The 21547-nt window shown below is 34.8% G+C and overlaps 1 protein-coding gene and 1 pseudogene across 4 annotated transcripts in view; one reads left to right on the top strand and one right to left on the bottom strand.

Moving 5' to 3' along the window:
* STRN3 (striatin 3) overlaps nt 1-21547 on the bottom strand; it is a 107119-nt gene that overhangs the window by 50087 nt on the left and 35485 nt on the right. For 3 of the 4 annotated variants that reach the window (XM_086709993.1, XM_086709990.1, XM_086709991.1), the window contains exons 2-4: nt 5749-5852; nt 5045-5118; nt 282-363 (exon numbers count right to left, since the gene is read on the bottom strand). In XM_086709993.1, the coding sequence (XP_086566119.1) occupies nt 282-363; nt 5045-5118; nt 5749-5852 (260 nt within the window). Of the gene's footprint in view, nt 1-281; nt 364-5044; nt 5119-5748; nt 5853-11018; nt 13317-21547 lie in introns of those variants that run through there. The other variant, XM_086709992.1, reaches the window with a different exon arrangement.
* LOC147580034 (U6 spliceosomal RNA) lies at nt 15611-15696 on the top strand (annotated as a pseudogene).

The following is a 21547-nucleotide window of genomic DNA, read 5'->3' as shown; positions in this document are numbered from 1 at the left end:
TATGAACTCTGTATTGTTTTTCTTCTGGCCTTCCAGCCATCTAGCTTTTATGACATTCTACACGACAAATAGAAAACAACATCATCCTGAGCAGTGTCCAAAGGAACATTCATAGGATACCAACTTTAAAAAGATCCAATAGTCAAAAGAAACAAGAAAGCAATAAAAACTATACACACTGTCCTATTATCATCAAATAATTTTTTACTTGCAAAGTTACTGAACATAAGCATTTGCATACCTAGATCCTTAAAGAAAGCTGAAAATGAACTATTACTTACTGTCTTAACAGTTGTCTGCCTTGCTTCCACGTTAACTGGCTATTCTGAGGTGCTGTGGGAGCTTCTGTGTCTTTGGTTTCTTCTAAAAATTAACACATACACAAAATAGACAATTTCACACACAGCATTTCCACTCTTGAAAATATTGCCAAAGTTCTCTCAGGGATAAATTCCCATAAAAAAAATAACTGAATGTTTTATAAATGATAGAAGTAAATTAACAACTATTGAGTATTTACAGTCATTTTAAATGTGTTTATCCCAATAAACAAAATACTCAGGTACAACCTGCCTTGTTTTAAAACTGGGAAACCTAAGAGTACATTAACTATTCTACAAGGGATTCAAAAACCAAAAACTCAGGCTTTGAAATGATTTCATTTCAGTGATTTCAATATTTATTGAAAAAAAATTTTTTTTAACTATCAGAATTCTGCTGGGTTGATGGGTTCAAAATTAAAAAGCTACATTTAATATTTACTTAAGCTATTCAAAATCAACACTGTTAAATCTAGTATATATAAAACTATTCAATGACTCAATTTTGAGTCTATCAGGAAACTTTAAATCTTACTCGTAACACTTTATATAATTAATTTCATTGTTAGAACTAAAACCAGAAACTAGTTTCTACTATATGTAAAAGGTCATATTTTATTCTCAAATATGAGTATATGTACTAAGAGTTTAATAAATAATCTGAGGTGAGTTAAGCTCTCAATAAGTATCCCTAGTGAGAAATTTACAAATACTTATCAGCACTAATGATACTAAAGAAATATTTTCGGGGCGCCTGTGTGGCTCAGTCAGTTAAGTGTCCGACTTCAGCTCAGGTCACCATCTCGCGGTCCATGAGTTCGAGCCCCCGCGTCGGGCTCTGGGCTAATGGCTCAGAGCCTAGAGCCTGCTTCTGATTCTGTGTCTCCCTCTCTCTCTGCCCCTCCCCCGTTCATGCTCTGTCTCTCTCTGTCTCAAAAATAAATAAACGTTAAAAAAAAAAATAAAAAAAAAAAAGAAATATTTTCCTAAAAATTCCCATTATGAAAATAAGATAATGCAGACAACAGAGGTTCATAGAAGATCAGCCCTCACAATGAATGCTGAGAACCTTTAGCATGGCTCACAGTTGTCAGGTTCTTAGACTCCTCAGAGTCATGAAAAGAAAAACTTACTGGTAGTTAATTCAAATATTCCCTGCCTTACTTCTCTAACTGTAACAATTCCATTATTTACACCTTCTCATTCCTCCCCTGAACAGAGAGAACTTCTAAGAGTTCTAGAAATAATTATTTCATCTTAATAGCTCCTATATTTGTTTATATATTTCATCTATTTATACAATTTTGTTTGCTATTAAATCATGTATAATACATAATCACTGGAGGAAAAAACACATTCTTTAACTTTAAGTTTATTTATTTATTTTGAGAGAGAGAGAGAGAGGGAGAGAGAGCGAGAGAGAGCGCATAAGCGGGGAAGGGGCAGAGAAAGAAGGAGAGAGAGAATATCCCGCAGGTCAGCAATGTCAACTAGAGCCTGATGCGGACCTCGAACCCATGAACTGTGAGATCATGACCTGAGCGGAAACCAAGAATCAGATGCTTAACTTACTGAGCTATCCAGGTGCTCCAAAAAAATACATTTGTAAAAAGAACTACAACGCCCCAAATCCTATCATTAAAATTGTTAGTACTTGAGACTTTATCATTCCCATTTTTCATCTCAAAATACATATATAAACTTCTCCTTTCCTTAAAAATGGGGTGAGGCACCAATGTGTATACTGTCCTATAAAGCTGCTTTTGACACCTAACGTATTTGAACATTCTCTTGATGTCAATGAACACAGATATTACATATTACATAAAATGATCACACAGTATTCCACAGAAAGTATATGCCTATTTAATTTAACCAGTCCACTAATGTTGACATTACTTTCTACCTTCCATTATGATAAATAATTTTTCTATAGATATCCTTGAAGTACACCAAAAGCATATATACAGCTCAAAAAATTTTTTAACACATCAATGTAATCAGTTCCTAGATGAATAAACAAAACATTATTAGTGTCCCAAAAGCTTTCCTTGTACCTTCCTGCAGTCACTAGACAGTTCTATAAGAGTATCAATACTATCCTGATTTATAAAAATTAGATTAATTTTTAAATTTGATACACATGAGATCATTTATATCATTTTTCAGTGTTATGTTACCTGTCCATGTTGTTAGGTGTAGTTACAGCTTTTTCACTTTTGTTGCTAAATAGCATTCCATTATGCTAAAATCACACATTACATGTATCCATTCTAATACTGCAGGTCATTCAAGCTGTTTCCAGATTTTTACTACAAGACACTATAAGCATTCTTATACAAGCCTTATGATGAGCACACGTATGCATTTTAAGAAGTAGAGTATGTAGACTGGAATTACTGGGCTTCAGAGCATGCCGCTATGGCTATGTTCCCTTTAGTCTTATTGGCAAACTACTTTCAGAGCAGTTCTATCAATCTGCAATCCCAACACCAGTAGATTTGGTTGTTCTATATCCTCATTTAGACTTGACCTTTTTTTTTGTCTTTTCCATTTTAATTTAGCCATTCTGATAGGTGTCTAATTGTATGTACTGCACTTTGGTTGTATTTCCTCAATAACAAATAACATTGAGCATTATTTCATACACTTATTGGTCACTTAGATATCTTCTCTTATGGGTTGCTTTTTCTTTTGCCTATTTTCCTACTGTCATAGATTCCCCCCCCCAAATACACAAAAAAGCTCTTTACATATTTAGATACAACCCCTTTTATAGGGTTAGGTTTAGGCCATATATATACGTATTACTGAGACATAGGTATAAAAACGTGTATCATACTTCTGTCAAGACAATATTTTATATTTTGATTTATTTTTGGGTATATAAAAGGCAACACTAATTTGTTTAATGGTTATCTCGATCTATACTTTGAAGTAATTTTAACCGATTTTGTTTGTATGTTATATATTGTCCATCACTTCATCGCTCCCCACCCCCACACTAAACACTGTGAATAGTTTTTCTACATCAATAAAGAAAATCTACTCTATTAAATATTGCTTCCCATAAATAAAACACCTGAATGTCATTTTATTCCTCATTTTGACGAAGTTTTAAAACTTAAAACTTAAGTTTATACAGATAAAAACAAGTCTGTTTTTAGCAGGCAGCAGACACTTATCTTCTAATGATTTGTTCTACACACACTATTGCACTGAAACCAGCTAGCCAATTCTGACTGGCTCCAGGAACAATGTGGCTGCAACCAGCCTCCTTCCTCACATTTATGCAGACCAAGTTAGGGGGACAGCCCTTGAGTCAGAAAGTGAATACTTATTTTCTCAATATTCTAGCCATATTAGAAAGAAAAAGCTCCAGATTCATTAACTTCTATGAAGCCACCCCACTCCCTCTAACTGCAGTAAGACTACTGTAGTCAACACGGCCCAAAATATATAGACCTTCCATCTTTTTATTTTTTATTGTTGCTTTTCCAAGAATGGGGCCATAATATTATTCCCTACTGTCAAAGTGAACCTTCACCATCACTGAAAAGCTAGATCAAAGGAAACCCATGCTGCTGATATGTTGGTCTCTTTATTTTAAAATATAGATACCAACAACTTGAAGATATAATAAATGATAAAACCGGTAAGTGTAAAAAATTAAATTGTGTATGAAGTGTTTCTCCCAAGTTCTAAATACTTAATATTAAGTATTTAATATTAACATTAAACTAAAAACCAATTAATTTTTTAAAATTTACTCTGCCACCTAACAAAAAAAACCAACATCCATATCTAAGTTTTATCTTCCTTACCATATATGCTTTAACTTTATTAGATATGGTACAACTTTATTATAAAAGAAGAAAAACTGCATATCCAAATAAAGATACACTTTCTTCTTATCTTAGTAACCACCATCCAAGAAGAGCATAGAATTCAATTTGAATGCACCATCAAAATGTATATGAGTTCTAAATATACCTGAGAAATAAGAAACTGATAACATTCCCAATATGCATAACATAAATCAAAGAATTCCTTATTCATTGTTAGATGTTTAGACTACCCACATTGTAATCATGTAGAACCCTAAAGTTGACGTTAAACTGTTAGCTTTTTCCTATATCCAGCCATCTCTTCCAAGCATAATTGTTCATCAGATACTACTCTCACACTCATTATCTATTTAGTTTAGTGTAAAATGCAAGATTTGGTACAGAGCAAGATGAAGTGGAGAAGATTCTTTTCCTTCTCTTATTTGGCTGCCTATGAGGTTTCCAAATTCAGTCAAATTTACTATTTTCAGAATTAAACTATGGTAATCACAGCTTCTCCAGATAAAAAGAAGTTTGTAATAATAAAAAAGTAAACTTTTATAGAACGGGACAAGAATTATCTACAAGGGTAGAAATTATTTCATTACCTTTCACTTCTGATACCAAAATGCACTCACAATTTTACATACATTTCAACACAAGGAAAACAGGATAAATAACCTCAGGATTTAGATATAGATACAAGTATTTACTTTTATTCATTTATTATTTTCCCCAAAATATTAGGCATTATTACAGTGGTCAACCATCTAACTAACCAATGCTATCGAAGCAAAATGAGGGTGAAGAAAACATGTCTGTTACAGAAAAAAGAGCTTAAACCAATTTTTTTCTTGAACTGGGTCAGGAGAAGGTTAACAGAAGAATCCACTTTACCTGATTCAAAGGTTGGCATTTTCAAATCACCTTGGTTCAGTTCTGTGCCATATTTTAATTTGTGATATTTTGCCCTGAAAATTTAACAACAAATTGTTGAAAGAAAAAAATTTTTTCCTTTTCTACAGTTAAGTAAATACTAGTATATATTTCTCTGAGAACACAAAACATAATATGAATACCTGTTTTTTAAGCTTTACGGAAATTAGAGAAAAAAGTGTACTGCTATATAAGAAAAAAAATGTAAATGTAAAAAATGAAGACAATTTTTTTCCTTATCTTTAAAGAAAAATAAAATTCCAAAACTTAGCATCTATAACAAAAGACATAATTTCAATTATAAATTTTTTTTTCTAATGTTTATATATTTTTGAAGGAGAGGGAGACAGAGAGAGAGGAAGACACAGAATCTGAAGCAGGTTCCAGGCTCTGAGCTGTCAGCACAGAGCCCAATGTGGGGTTTGAACTCACAAACTGTGAAATCATGACCTGAGCTGAAGTAGGACACTTAACCGACTGAGCCACCCACTATTCAATTTTACAGATTTAAATCTTTTCTATTCCCTTATAAGAATCAAATCCAAGTATCATCTTGTATTTGGGTCAGGGTTTCATACTTTCAAAGTATTTTCAAATACAATGCACACTGGTATAAAAGAGAATACTGTTCTACTTTGTATTATAAGAAAACGAAGCACACGTACCTTTCTTGTTTTAATGCATACTCTAACATCTTTATTCTTCTTACTAAATCCTTCTTCAAGTTTTCTTGTCCTTTTCTTTCTCCTTGCAAAAATGCTATCCGGGCCTAAAAATATAACAGGTTCATTTATTTTCATTTTTTTCCTAATGATACATTAAAAAAAAAAAAAACAATAAATAGTAACTTGTTCATGATGGCAAGTTTTAAAACTGATAGAGGCACTCAACCAAACTTTGTTAGTAATACAATTACTTTAAAAATCAATGACTATAAATCAGCTATTTGCTTAATCTTAAGGTCTCTAATGTTAACATTTTTTACATAATCATAAAAGGAAATTTTATACATAAAAACTGAACCTACTTCCTAACATACAAGTCACAAAAAACTAAAAAATACTATTCTCTTCATGGACACAAGACACAAAAACTTCCATGCTGTTCTGCTATCTTGGCTCCTCCCCAAATTATTATTTTTTTAAGTAAATATTTTCCCCCAAATGAGATGTCTGTTTCAAAAGACAGTACCATTACTTCAAAACCATTTTGCGTTCACAAAATACTTTAAAAATGTGTAATCTTTTCTATTCTACCCACCTACTCCAAATTGTTTCAATTCTTGAAACAATAATACTAGAGTACTGCAAATAGTTTAAGTAAAGCCACTGTATGTTCAAAGAACTCATTACTTTCTGTTGTCATTTTTCTACTACGAGAGGGATTATTTTCTTTGCAATTGCCTTATTTTCTGTGAGAGGCAGCTTTAAAGAGCCTGGCATCTGTATGGAGACATTTGCCATTATGTACATAATTACAATAAAACTACCTTCCACAAGGGGAAGAATGCCCTTGCTGAGATGACCCATAGGTGTATTTATTAAGAAAAAGCAAAGCTACTATTAGTAAGCTAAATTATAATTTATTTTTTAAAATTTCAGTGGACATGAAATCAGAACAAATGAATTCAGCTAGATGATTTAACCCAGTAAGTTGGATCTGTTTTTCTATGATAGAAATACACTGGCCAGCAGACCAGCTAAATCAAATTGATTAATAAGAACATGTAAGTATTTAAATGTCCACTGCCATCAAAACAAGCTCTTCTCTATTACCCTTAAAAAAAAAAATAATAAAGAAATAAAAGAATCATCTACAACTCCTTAACACTTGTGAAGTTAGACAGCTACATAACACTTCCAAATATAAATTTCAAAACAAAAATAAAACATCAGGAGGAATGGTAACTATTCAGAACCTAAGAGTCTAAGCTGCTAAAGAAAAAAGTAGCACTTAAGCAAATGTAAAACATCAGTTTCACCACACAGCTTCAAGAAACTCTGATTAAGTTTTTTGCCTTAACTTTCTTTTTTTCACAACAGTAAGGGCAGTCACCATCCAACGTCAACATACAACACCATTACAATATTACTGACTATATTCTCTATACTGGACTTTTCATTCCCCTAACTTACCAATTCTATAACTGCAAGTTGCACCTGTTAAACCACTTCACCTATTTTGCCCATCCCTCTAACCTCCTCCCCTGTGGTGACCACCACTTAATTCTCTGTATTTATGACTGTTCAATTTACTATGTTCTTTAGATTCCACATAAAAGTAAAGCATATCATATTTGTCTTTCCCTGGCTTATTTCACTTAGCATAAAACCTTCTAGATGCAAACCATGTTGTCACAAATGACAAGATCTCATTCTTTTTGTGGCTGAGTAATATTCCATTGTGTAATATGCCATCTTCTTTACTTGTTCAACTATCAATGGACACTTAGGTTGCTTCATATCTTGGCTATTGAAAATAATGCTGCAATAAACACAGGGGTGCACGTATCTTTTTCCAATTAGTGTTTCTATTTTCTGTGGATAAATACCCACTAATGGAATTACTGGATTATATGGTATTTCTATTCTTAATTTTTTTATTAAAGAAAATAATCTTTTTTGAGAAAGAGAGACAGAGTACAAGCAGGGGAAGAATAGAGAAAGAGACAAAGAATCTGAAGCTGGCTCCGGGCTCTGAGCTGTCAGCACAGGGCCTGACATGGGGCTCGAACTCACAAACCACAAGTTCATGACCTGAGCCGAAGTCAGAAGCTTAACCAACTGAGCCACCCAGGCGCTCCTCTATTTTTAATTTTTTGAGGAATCTCCAGCTTGTTCCCCACAGTGGTTCCAGCAATTTACACATTCCCACCCATGATGCACAAGGGTTCTCTTTTCTCTACATTCTCACCAATACCTGTTAATTTTTGTCTTTTTGATATTAGCTGTCCTGATAGGTCTAAGGCAACAGGTCTCTGTGGTTTTGTTATGTATTTCCCTGATGGTTAGTGATGTGAGCATTTTTTCATGTGTCTCTTCTTTGGTGTCTCTTTTTCATGTGTCAAATATCTTCTTTGGAAAAATGTCTATTTAGGTCCTCTGCACATATGTAAATCAGATTGCTGTTATTTTTTAATATTTTGTCTTTTATTTTTTTGAGAGAGACAGAGAAAGAATGCAAACTGGGGAAGGGCAAAGAGAGAAAAGGAAAAAGAATTACAAGCAGGCTCCACATTGTCAGTGCAGAGACCAATGTGGGGCTTGAACTCAATGAACTGTGAGATCATGACCTGAGCCAAAATCAAGGGTTGGAAGCTTAACCAACTGAGCCAACCAGGTACTCCCAGATTGCCATAATTTTTATTTATTTTTTTTTTGGTGTTCAGTTATATAAATTTTTACATATTTTGGATATTAACCCTTTATCAAATATATCATTTGCAAATATCTCCTCCCATTCAGTAGGATAGCTTTTTTCTTTTAATGTTTATTTTTGAGAGAGTGAGTGAGCAAGTGAGCAGAGGAGGTGTGGGATAGAGGGGAGGATCTGAAGCAGCCTCTGGGCTGACAGTAGACAGCCCGATGCAGGGCTTGAACCCATGAACCATGAGATCATGACCTGAGCTGAAGTCAGACACTTAACTGACTGAGCCACCCAGGCACCCCCAGATAGCTCTTCATTTTGCTGACGGTATCCTTCGCTGTGCAAAGCCTTTTTATTTTGGTGTAGGCCCAATAGTTTATTTTTGCTTTTGTTTCCCTTGCCTGAGAGGACATATTTATTAGTAAACTGCTGCTAAGGGTGACGTCTATGACATTACTGCCTATGATTTCTTCCATGAGTTTTATGGTTTCAGGTCTCATGTTTAGGTCCTTAATCCATGTGAAATTTATTTTGTGGACCGTGTAAGAAATTGGTCTCCTTTCATTCTTTTGCATGTAGCTGTCTGGTTTTCCCAACACCATTTACTGAAGAGACTATCTTCCTCATTGTGTACTCTTGCCTCCTTTACCATAATTAACCATGTAAGTATGGGCTTATTTCTGGGTTCTCTATCCTGCTCCATTGATCCATGTGAATGTTTTTATGCCAGTACCAAACTGTTTTCATTACTATAGCTTTGTAGTGTATCTTGAATCTGGGATTGTGGTACCTCCAGCTTTGTTCTTTTTCATGGCTGCTTTGACCATTTGGGGTGCTTTGTGGGTCCATACAAATTGTAGTATTGTTTGTTCTAGTTCTGTTAAATACACTATTGGTATTTTCATAGGGGTTACACCGAATCTGTAGATTGGTCTGAGTAGTATGGATATTCTGACAATATTAGTTCTTCCAATCCATAAACATGATATACCTCCCATTTTTTGTGTTGTCTTCAATTTCTCTCATCAATATTTTCTAGTGTTCAAAAGACAGGTCTATCACTTTCTTGGTTAAATTTCTTCCTAGGTATGTCATTCCTTTTGGTGTAATTGTAAATGGATTGTTTTCTTAATTTCTCCTTCTACCACTTCATTATTAGTTTATGTAAATTCAAGAGAATTCTATAAATTTTGTATCCTGTGACTTTACTGAATTTATTTATTAGTTATGATAGTTTTTGGGTAGAGTCTTCAGGATTTTCTATATATAGTACCATGTCACTGCAAATAGTGATGATTTTACTTCTTCCTTACCAGTTTGGATGCCTTCCCTCCCTCCTCCAACCTCTGGCCTGAATGCTATGCATAGGACTTTCAGTTCTATGTTCAATAAAAGTGACAAGTGAATACCCTTGTCTTGTTCCTGAGGGATTAAAAAAAAAAAAAAAAAAACTACACAGTGGTAATGCATCCTATTAGAATCTTACGTTGTTGTATATGTGCTACCGAAGCAGGCACTACAATCTAACACTATTGTGAGACTTCACTTTGACTTCTTGCCTTAGCATTCAATTTCATATTAGAAACAATCCATATATAGAGAATCTAGTAAATTAAACAAACAAGCAAAAACTACACACAAAAAAAGCATGAATCTCACAGAAGCTTCTGAAGAGGAGTTGAAGAAGGATAATTCACAAACACAAAGAACAAAAAAAAAGGTGAGAATTCATTAAGACAATGCCTTTTAAAGGAGATATCTTAACCCAAACCACCTCGAGTTGGGGGTAAAAGCAAAGACCAGATATGTCATGACTACTGGATATGACCTTATGACCTTGTATCACAAAGTATCTATATGGATACTTTGAAAAGGTAAAAGTTATATCTGACAGTGATTAAAAAAAAGACCAATTAAATAAGAGACAACATTTAATAAATTAATAACAATGAATTGAACTATTTTTAAAGGACATAATTCATCACTAGTAGCATCATCTCAGCAAATAAATACTTTAAAAAGTAACCACAGGGGCACCTGGGTGGCTCAGTCAGTTAAACATTGGACTTCAGCTTAGGTCATGACCTGATAGTTTATGAGTTTGAGCCCTGCGTCCAGCTCTGTGCTGTTAGAGTGGAGCCTGGAGCCCACTTCGAGTCCTGTGTCTCCCTCTCTCTGCCTCTCCGAGTCTCCCTCTCTCTGCCTCTCCGAGCCTCCCTCGCCACCCCACCCTCCCCCCCGCCCTGGCTCTCTCTCAAAAATAAGCCTTAAAAATTAAAAAAAAAAAAAAAAAGTAACCACAAAAAGAAATAGCCACAACATATTACGATGGCATAAAAAAAAAAATCACCTAGGAATAAACAAAAATGTGCAAGATCTCTGCACAAAAAACTGCAATCTGTACAGAAAAAACAATCTAAATGGACTAGCAGAGTCATAAAAAACAATTATCACACAAACTAAGAGTTACTGTAACTCCACACAAACTTTCAGTGTGTGTGTGTGTGTGTGTGTGTGTGTGTAGAACTCGACAGGCTGATTCTAACATTTACCAAAAAATTCAAATTACCAAGAACAGGCAAGACAATCACCAAGGAAGAAGTGGTGGAACTTGCACTACCAGAAATTCAGATGGTTTCTGAAACTAGAGAAATTAAAACAGTGATTGGTACAGGGATAGACAGATTAAAAAACAAACAAAAAAACAGAACAGAAATCCCAGAAACAAACCAATATATATGAAGTCACATAATTTATCAAAGTAGAAGTTTACAACACCAAGGAAAAATGGCAACATCAAAAATTATGCTTAGAGTGGTGCCTGGGTGGCTCAGTCAGTTAGTTGAGTGTCTGACTCTGGCTCAAGTCATGATCTTGCGGTTCATGGGTTCGAGCCCTGCGTCAGGCTCTGTGGTGACAACTCAGAGCCTGGAGCCTGCTTCAGATTCTGTCTGTCCTGTCTCTCTCACTCTCTCTCTCTGCCCCTTATGCTTAGTATACATGGTAAAGACATTGGGGAAGGGAGGTAAAATAAAACTTCTGGCTGACACATCAGTTGTAGGATTATAGACCTAAATGTGAGGGCAGAACAATAATGCTTTTAGGATGTAATATATATCTTCAAAATCTCAGATTAAGGAAAGAATTCTTGAGCAAGACAAAAGCACTAACCGTAAAGAAAAGGATGAATAAATTCATTACCATTTTAAAAGTCTATTCAAGATACAGCAGGGATTAGCAGCCTACCTCAGGCTTATTTCTGGACAGCCCCAGAGTGAAAAATGGCTTAATAAATGAAAGAATAGGTAACACAGACCAAAAACATGGCTCATGTAGCCTAACACACTTATTGTTAAAATCTGTAAACCTCCTATACTATTATCAGGCAAAAAAGATTTTATTTTTGTGTGAATTTATTTTATTTTTTAATGTTTATTTTTGAGAGTGAGACAGCGAGCCTAAGTAGGGGAGGGGTGGGGGGTGGACAGAGGATCCAAAATAGGCTCTGCACTGACAGCAGTGAGCCTGATGTGGGGCTCAAACTCATGAACAAGATCATGACCTGAGCAGTTGGGACACTCAAGTGACTAGTCACCCAAGCATCCCAGACAAAAAAGATTTTAAATCAAAACGGACTGCAAGAGACAAATGACAATATATACTACCAAAAAGTTCAATACAGCAAGAAGATAAAACAATTATAAATATTTATGTACTTAATAAGATGATCAAACATATGAAGCCAACATTGAAGGAAGAAATAATTTCACAGTAACAGGTGGAGACTTCAATATCCCACTCTCAATAACCAATCAAAGAATCAGAAAGCAGGTAAGGAAACATCTTCAATAACACAATAAACCAACTAGATCTAACAGATGTATTATACAGAACACTCTACCCAATAAAAGAATACACATTCTTCTCAGATACACGTGGGATATTCTCCAGGATGGGCCATATGTTCATGCAAATTAAGTCTCAACAGATTTAAAAAGATTAAAAAAAATTTTTCTCTGACCATAACAGATAAAGAAATTAGTAACAAAGAAACTGGAAAACTCACAAATTAGTGGAAATTGAACAACACACTCTTAAATCATGAGGAAAATTAGAAAACACTCAGGAATAAAAATGAAAACACAACATACCAAAACCTATGAGATGCAGCAAAAGCAGTGTTGAGGGAAAAACTTATAGTTATAAATGCTTACATTAAAAAAGAAGAAAGAGGGGCACCTGGACGGTTCAGTCAGTTAAGCATTCGACTCTTGATTTCGGCTTAGGTCATGATCTCACGGTTAGTGGGATCAAGCCCCACATCAGGCCCCATGCTGAGTGTGAAGCCTGCTAGGGATTCTCTCTTTATCTCTCTCTCAAAATAAATAAACTTAAAAAAAAAAAAAAAGAAGAAGAAAGCTGGAGCAGCTACATTAATTTCAAACAAAGCAGACTTTAGATTAAGCTAAGTAGGGATAAAAAGACAGAATGCATAATGATAAAGGGGTCAAAGACATAATAATCCTTAATATGTATGCACTGACAAAAGTGTGTCAAAATCTGTGAGCAAAAACTGGTAAGACTACAAGGAGAAATAGACTAAATCACTACTATAGCCGGAGACTTCTACACTCCTGTATTAGCAACTGACAGATGTAACATACAGAAAATTAGAAAACTGACATCTATAGATTATTTTAACCAACAAGGCTATTCACATTCTTCTCAAGCCCACATGGACCATTCACCAAGACAGATCACATTCTGAACCTTAAAACACACCTTTAACAAATTTAAAAGATTAAAAATCATACAAATGTGCTCTCCACTTCAAGAGTGTCTATCTTTTAATTGGCTTTAAATTCACATTTAAAGTGATTATTAGAGTACACTTGTCAAGATGAGCACTGAGTAATGTATAGAATTCTTGAATCATTATATGGTATACCTGAAACTAATACTGTATGTTATTTATACTTCAACTTAAAAAAAGACAAAAATTTGTATGTGCTCTTAAGACTGCAACAAAATTAAAATGGAGATCAAAGGGGTCACTGGGTGGCTCAGTTGGTTAAGTGTCTGACTTCTGGTTTTGGCTCAGGTCATGCATGATCTCACAGTTCATGAGTTCGAGCCCCATGTCAGGCTCTGTGCTGATGGCCAGAGCCTGCTTGGGATTTTCTCTCTCTCCCTCTCTCTCTGCCACTCCTCCACTCATTCCTTCTCTCTCAAAATAAAATAAACATTAAAAAAAAAAAAACCCTGCAGATCAATAAAAGATAGTGGGAAAATTTCAAAATACATGAAGATTGGGGTGCCTGGGTGGCGCAGTCGGTTAAGCGTCCGACTTCAGCCAGGTCACGATCTCGCGGTCCGGGAGTTCGAGCCCCGCGTCGGGCTCTGGGCTGATGGCTCAGAGCCTGGAGCCTGTTTCCGATTCTGTGTCTCCCTCTCTCTCTGCCCCTTGCCCATTCATGCTCTGTCTCTCTCTGTCCCAAAAATAAATAAACGTTGAAAAAAAAAATTAAAAAAAAAAAAAACAAAATACATGAAGATTAAATAACACAGGATATCTGACATGAGTCAAATATCAGGAGAAACTTTAAAGTATTTTTTTTACTAAATGAAACCAATATAAAACTTACTAAAATATGGGGGATGTACAAAAAGCAATGTTTACAGGGAAATTTATAGCAGTCAAAGTACATATTTGAAAAGAAGCCCTAAAACCAACCATTTAGCTTCCATCTTAGGAAAGTAAAGAAAGAACAGCATTATAAACTTAAAGGAAGCAGAAAAGAAGTTAGAGCAGAAATCATTAAAATTGAAAACAGTAAACCAATAAAGGGTTTCAATGAAACTGCCATGACGTGGATGGAGCTAGAGTGTATTATGATAAGGGAAATAAGTCAGGCAGAGAAAAATACCATATGATTTCACTCCTACGTATAATTTAAGAAAAAAACCAGATGAACGTATGGGAAGGGGAAAAAAGAGATAAAGAGAGAAACCATTAAGAGACTCTTTTTGATAGAGAACTTAAGGTTGATGGAGGGGGGTGATTGGGAGATGGGCTAAATGGGTGATGGGTACTAAGGAGGGCCCCTAGTCATGTTGAGCACCAGGTGCTATATATGTAAGTGATGAATCACTGAAAACAATATTACATTATATGTTAACTAACTGGAATTCAGATTTTAAAAAATTGAAAATAAGTATTAATGAAACTGATTCTTTGAAAAGGTCAATAAAATTGATTAAACTCTAGCTAAGCTAACCAAGAAAAAAAAAAGTGAAGTCAGAAGTTAATATCAGAAATGAAGGAAGTATCATCATTATTAATCCCATGAACAGTGAATGGAAAATATAGGAGTATTGTGAACTCTATGCCCACAAACTTGATAACTCAGATGAAACGGACCAATCCTTAAAACACAGTCTACCAAAATTCACATAGGAGAAACAGATCATCTGAATAGGTCTGTATCTATTAAACAAATGTAATCAATAATTAATTATCTTCCAAATCAGAAGGCATCAGGCCCAGATGAATTCAGTGATGATTTCTACCAAACATTTAAGGAAGAAATGATACCAGTTCTCTATAATTGAAACCAGGATACAGAATCAGAAGGTACACTTGCTAACCCACTTGATGAAGCCAGCATACCAGACAGACCAAAACCAGACAGACATCACAAGAAAAGAAAACTACTAATATCTCTTTCATGAACATCGATGCAAAATCCCTCAACAATGTATTAGCAAACTGAATCCACAAAGAACTATATAACAAGTGAAATTTATCTCAGGTATGCAAGCTGGTTCAACATTTGAACATCTATTATTGTATGTTATCATTAACTGGCCAAACAGGCCTAAGAAGAAAAACCATATGACCATATTAATATATGCACAAACAGCCTTTGACAAAATCAATTACCCATTCAAAATAAAAACTCTCAGGAAACTAGGGATAGAGGGGAACTCTTTTAACATGATAATAATCTACCAGAACCTACAACTAAACATCCTATTTAATAGTAAGAAATTAGATGCTTTCCTTCCTAACATCAGGAACAATGAAAGGATGTCCCCTTTCACCACTCCTATTCAACACTGTAATCAAAGTCCTAATTATTGCAATAGGCAAATAAAAAAGAACATTTTAACTGGAACAACAGAGAAGATCAGCACTGCCCTTGTGCAAAGATAACACACAAATTCAAAAAGCATTCCATAAAAAAGAAAAGACAAATTTTAAAGTGTACAGATCAAGAAGGAAGACAACTCTATCTGCAGGTGATATATCTATGTAGAAAATTCTAAAATTCTAACCACCACCACAATAAACCCTTCTAGCTCTAATGAGCAATTATAGCAAGGTTGCAGGATAAAAGGTAAATATATAAAAGTTAATTGCTTTCTCACATACCAGCAATGAACAATAGGAATTTGAAACTGAGAACAATAAATACTATTTACATTAGCACCAAACAAGGAAAAATAGTGGGTATAAATCCAGAAAAAGATGCACAGGAATCTACATAAGGAAAACTACAAAAAATTCTGATAAAAGAAATAAAAAATCTGAATAAATGAAGAGATATTCCATGTATGTGGACAGGAAGACTCAATATTTTGAGATGTCAAATCTTCCCAACTACATCTGTAGATTCAATGGAATCCTACAAAAGTCCAAGGAAGCTATTTTGTGGATATCGACAAAATGATTCTAAACTTTATAGGGAGGGGGGTGCCTGGGTAGCTCAGTCAGTTAAGCTTCTGACTTCAGCTCAGGTCATGATCTCATGGTTCACGAGTTTGAGCCCCACATCGGGCTCTCTGGTGTCAGCACAGAGCCTGCTTCAGATCATCTGTCTCCCTCTCTCTCTACACCTCCTATGTGCTGTCGCTCTCTCTCAAAAATAAATAAACATTAAAAATAAAAATAAATTTTATATGCAAAGGCAAAAGACCACGAACAACAAACACAATTCAGAAGGACAAGCTGGAAGATAATACCAGACTTCAAGACCTACTCTATTCATATATACATATACATATATACACTTATTATGTGTTTGTATACATATATATACATACACAGATACATATTTACTATCTATATAAATATATAGTATATACTAAACATGTACTATAAAACTATAAAACTTTTAGGATATAAAAGGAGAAAACCTAAGTTACTTTGTGTTTATGAGTTTTTAAATACAAAAACCAAAAGCATGATCAATGAAAAAAAATCAGTCTTTATTAAAATTGGAAACATGTCTGTTCTGCAAAAGACCTTATTAAGAGAACAAAAAGACATACCACAGACTGGGAGAAAATATTTGCAAAAACACCTATCTGATTAAGGACTGATACTCAATACCTACAAAGAATTCTTAAAGCAATTATTAACAGCCAACTCTGATCAGCAACCAAAATTTTTAAAAGGCAAAAGTTCTGAATGGTCATGTCATCAAAGAAGATACACAGATGGTAAATTTGAAGCATCTTAAAAGATGTTCCACATGATGGTCATCAGGAACATGCAAATTACAGTAAGAGTGAGAGCTACCACTGCACATCCATTAGAATGGCTGAAAATCAAAACATGGGCCAGGATGTGAATCAACACCAACTCTCAATCGTTGCTGCTGAGAATGCCAATGAAAATGGCAACTTTAGAAAACTGTTTGGCAGTTTGTTATTACAAACTAAATGTACTCTTATCAAAGATCCATCAGTCATGCTCCTTTGGTACTTACCTAAATTAGCTGAAAATCTGTGTCCACACAGAAATCTATACGTGAATATTTAATGCTGCTTTATTCTTAACTGCCCAAACTTGGAATCAAACAAGTATCCTTCAACAAGTAATGGATAAATTGTAGCACATCCATACAAGGGACTATTATTCATCAATAAAGAGATGAGCTACCAAGCCATGAAAAGACATGAAGGAACCTTAAGTGCATATTTCAAAAAGGAAAAGAAGTCAGTCTGAGGAGGCTACACATACTGCATGATTCCAACTATGACATATAGAAAAGGCAAAAGTATCAAAGATCAGGGGTTACCAAGTGTTGAGGGGTATGGAGGAAGATGAACAGGAGAAGCACAGGGAAATTTTAAGGGTGGTGAAACTGCTCTGTAGGATACTGTAATGATGAATCCGTAACATTATGTTTTTGTTGAAACCCACTGACCAATACAACACAAAATGAACATTAAACTATGGACATGATTTAATAATAACAATGTATCAAAATTGGTTAACTGCAAGCAAAGGTACCACTGTAATGCAAGATGTGAACAAGAGAGGAAAACTGTTTTGGGGGTTGGGAGCACAGCACATATGGGAGCTCGATGCTAAATGATGTTTTTCTGTACAATTGTTCAAAATATTCATCAATAAGTGTTGGTGACGATGTGGAAAAACTCTGCAACTCTTGTGCACTGTTGGTTGGATTATGATATAACCATTACCTGCATGGATTACTGTGACAGTTCCTCAAAATATTAAAAATATAGCTATTAATATGATCCAGAAATTCCGCTTGAGTATATATATCCAAAAGATTAAAAGCCAGGTCTTGAAGAGACATCTGCATGCCCATATTCATAGCAGCCCTATACGAAAAAACCAAGAGGTGGAAGAAACCCAACTGCCCATCAGATGATGAATGAATAAACAAAATTCATATACATACCAAGGAGTATCATTTGGCCTTAAAACAGAAATCCTGCCACATGGTATACAAATGAACTGTCAGGACACCATGTGAAATGAGGCAGTCATATTAAGACAAATATGTATGATTTCACATTTATGAGGTAAATGGAAGTAGTGATATGGATAGTAACTGAAAGTAGAATGGTGGTTAAACAGGAAAAGGGGAAGAATTGTTGTTTAATGGGTTTAATGTTTCAGATTTGCAAGATGAAAAAGTTCTGAAGATCTGTTTCACAACAATATGAATATACTTAACACTACTTAATCATACACTTTTATAAAATGTGCTAAAAAGCATAACACAGTATTTACCATCTTTACCATTTTTAAGTATTAAAAAAACTTTTTCAGGGGCACCTGGGTGGCTCAGTCGGTTAAGCATCCGACTTCAGTCAGATCATGATCTCACCATTCGTGACTTCGAGCCCCACGTGAGGCTGTGTGCTGACAGCTCAGAGCCTGGAGCCTGTTTCAGATTCTGTGTCTCCCTCTCTCTCTCTGTCCCCCCTGCTCAGGTCATGATCTCATAGTTCATCAGATAGAGGCCCCTCTGCAATGACAACATGGAGCCTGCTTGAGATTCATTCTCTCTCTCTCTCTCTGTCTCTCCCCCCCTTTCCTTGCCCCTATCCTGCTCACATTCTCTCTCTCAAAATAAATAAACTCAAAGAAAGATTTAATAAATAAATAAATAAGGTAAACCAGAGACGCCTGGGTGGCTGAGTCAGTTAAGCATCTGACTCTTGATCTCAGGGTTGTGAGTTCAACCCTGCACTGGGCTCCATGATGGGTGTGGAGCCTACTTTAAAAAAAAAAAAAAAAAAAAAAAAGGCAAACCAGATGGAAGAAGGTATTTGCTAAACATTTAACTGAGAATGGGATCATATACATAATATAGAATTCATATGCACTCCCCAAAAAGACATACCATGTAATTAAAAAGAGAGTCTGATGGAAATATTGTAAAAAGACTTACACTATAACAGATCACAAGATATCAAAAAGGCCTATCAAGATATGAAAGAGTTCTCACCTCATCTGTATTCAAAGGAATACAAGTTAAAAATTCCAATAAAGTAACACAATACCAAACTGGTTAAACATTTTAAAATCTGACAACACAGTTTTTGAGAAAGCGTGAACAGAAATTCCCATAAATGACTTAAGGGACCATAAACTGGTATAGCCTCTTTATAAAAGTTTTGCATTATATTGAAGATATAAATACATTAAACCCAAAATTCCTAGATACAGACCCAAAAGAAATACATTTACATATGTATGTACTAGGAGGCATGTAAAACAATATTCCCAAAACTATTTTTTGTAACAGCCAAAGGTTGCAAACAATCTAAATATCCATCAATTAGAGAAGAATAAATTGTGGCATATTAGTACAATGAAATACTACAGAGCAAAGGAAATTAACAAACTACAGCCACACATAACATTTATGAATCAATACAAAGTTGAAGGAAAAAGCAAGACACAAAAAACATCCTATATGATTCCATTTATATAAAGTTCACTATCAGATATAACTAAACTAATACATTTGAACAATGAACACTTAGAAGCATATGAAGAAAAGCAATAAAATGACTGCACAAAACCAATAGTGGTTATCCCTATGAGAGAAGGAGGCAGTAATTTGGAAGGACCAGGTGGTTAAGGCTCCTGGGGTACCAGCAGTGCTCTGTTGATTTCTTGACCTCTCCAAGAGTGATCTCATGGTTGTTCCTTTTATAACTGGCTAAACTGTACAATTATGTTTTATACACTTTTCTGCATATAAATTATTTTCATAACTTTTAAATTTTTAAAAAATCATTCTTAATGGTTAGATTTAAGAAGTATGTTGTTACTGTAAAGATGAGGTCAATGACCTAGGCACTTTAGTTACAGAAAAAGGTTCCACCATGGAGTGTATGGTATTGTCAATAAAGGAAGGACTTTTAAAAACCACAAACTGTCATTTTTTTATTTGCCCAAGTCACCTAATTTTAATGTTTTTAATTATTTGACCTTAAGATTATAAAGGTGATGATTAACTTGAAATTCATTACTATAAACATACTGTATAAGCAAAAATGAACCTTATAAATTTGTTTCTATATCTAATCTCAGTTAATTCGGAGCAACAAAAAAAATTTTTTTATGTTTTTGAGAGAGACAGAGTGTGAGCAGGGGAGGGGCAGGGAGAGAGGGAGGTACAGAACCTGAAGCAGACTCCAGGCCCCAAGCTGTCAGCACAGAGCCTGACATGAGGCTCGAACTCATGAACTGCAAGATCATGAACTATGAGATCATGACCTGAGCCGAAACTGGACACTTAACTGAGGCAACAAGGCGCCCACAGAATAACAAATTCTACTGTTGTTGTTTGAGACAATTTTTCTTCCTCTAAACATGGGTAAAGGTACTTACTGGGACCATATTTTTTTCCATCACCTGAATTCAACAGGTTCAACAATCAGCATGTGATTATCACATGAGACCTAAAAAAAAAATTACTTGATACTGACAGATCACTTTTAAACTGCAAGACCACTAGAGGTCACCAGTGCAAAACATTCAACATCGAGCTAATACCAGCCTCAAGTTATTTCACGATTACTATAGTTTCCAGGGTTTCCAAAATAAGAGTATCTTGCTTAAAACATATAAATTACTCAACAATATCTGTTTTACTGTAAGTTTTCTCTAAACAAAATTTAAACTAAATGCAAACACTAAAGACAAGTGAGTTTTAATGAATTTAAACATTCTTTAGAACTTTTTGGGAAACTGATTATCCCAAGAAATTAACAAAGAAACTTTTAAATACTTTAGGTACAGAAGCAAATTAAAGACAAAGTCGGTTATAGCAACTATTAACAAATTAAAAATACCACTATTCTAAATAGTAGGCTCTCAACAAGTGTTAGCACCCTCTCCCCTAAGGGCCAACTAAAATTATACAAAATTATTCTGGGGTTAAGCAAGGTTCAGTCAGTTGTAAGTAATTTAGGATAAAGGTAAAAAGACTCAGCTATCCCAGTGATATTTTATATAAAATGAAATACTTAATACAGAGGTTTCAAAACCTAGCTAAATATCAGAATCACCGAGGAGCTTAGATATTAAAACAGACATACTTAGCCTCATAATTCAGTGTGTCAAGGTATTGCTCAGAAATCTTTGTATAATCATCTTGTGATACAAAAGCAGTTCACCATTTAACAACATACACTCAAATGGCATACTGAGTTTTTTTTTTTTTTTCCAACGTTTATTTATTTTTGGGACAGAGAGAGACAGAGCATGAACGGGGGAGGGGCAGAGAGAGAGAGGGAGACACAGAATCAGAAACAGGC

This window comes from Puma concolor, chromosome B3 (genome assembly GCF_028749965.1).
Source record: "Puma concolor isolate L17-30 chromosome B3, mPumCon1.1.hap2, whole genome shotgun sequence".
NCBI classification, from domain to species: domain Eukaryota; kingdom Metazoa; phylum Chordata; class Mammalia; order Carnivora; family Felidae; genus Puma; species Puma concolor.
The sequence above is the reverse complement of the archived record's forward strand: the minus strand, read 5'-3'. Positions and strand labels throughout refer to the sequence as shown.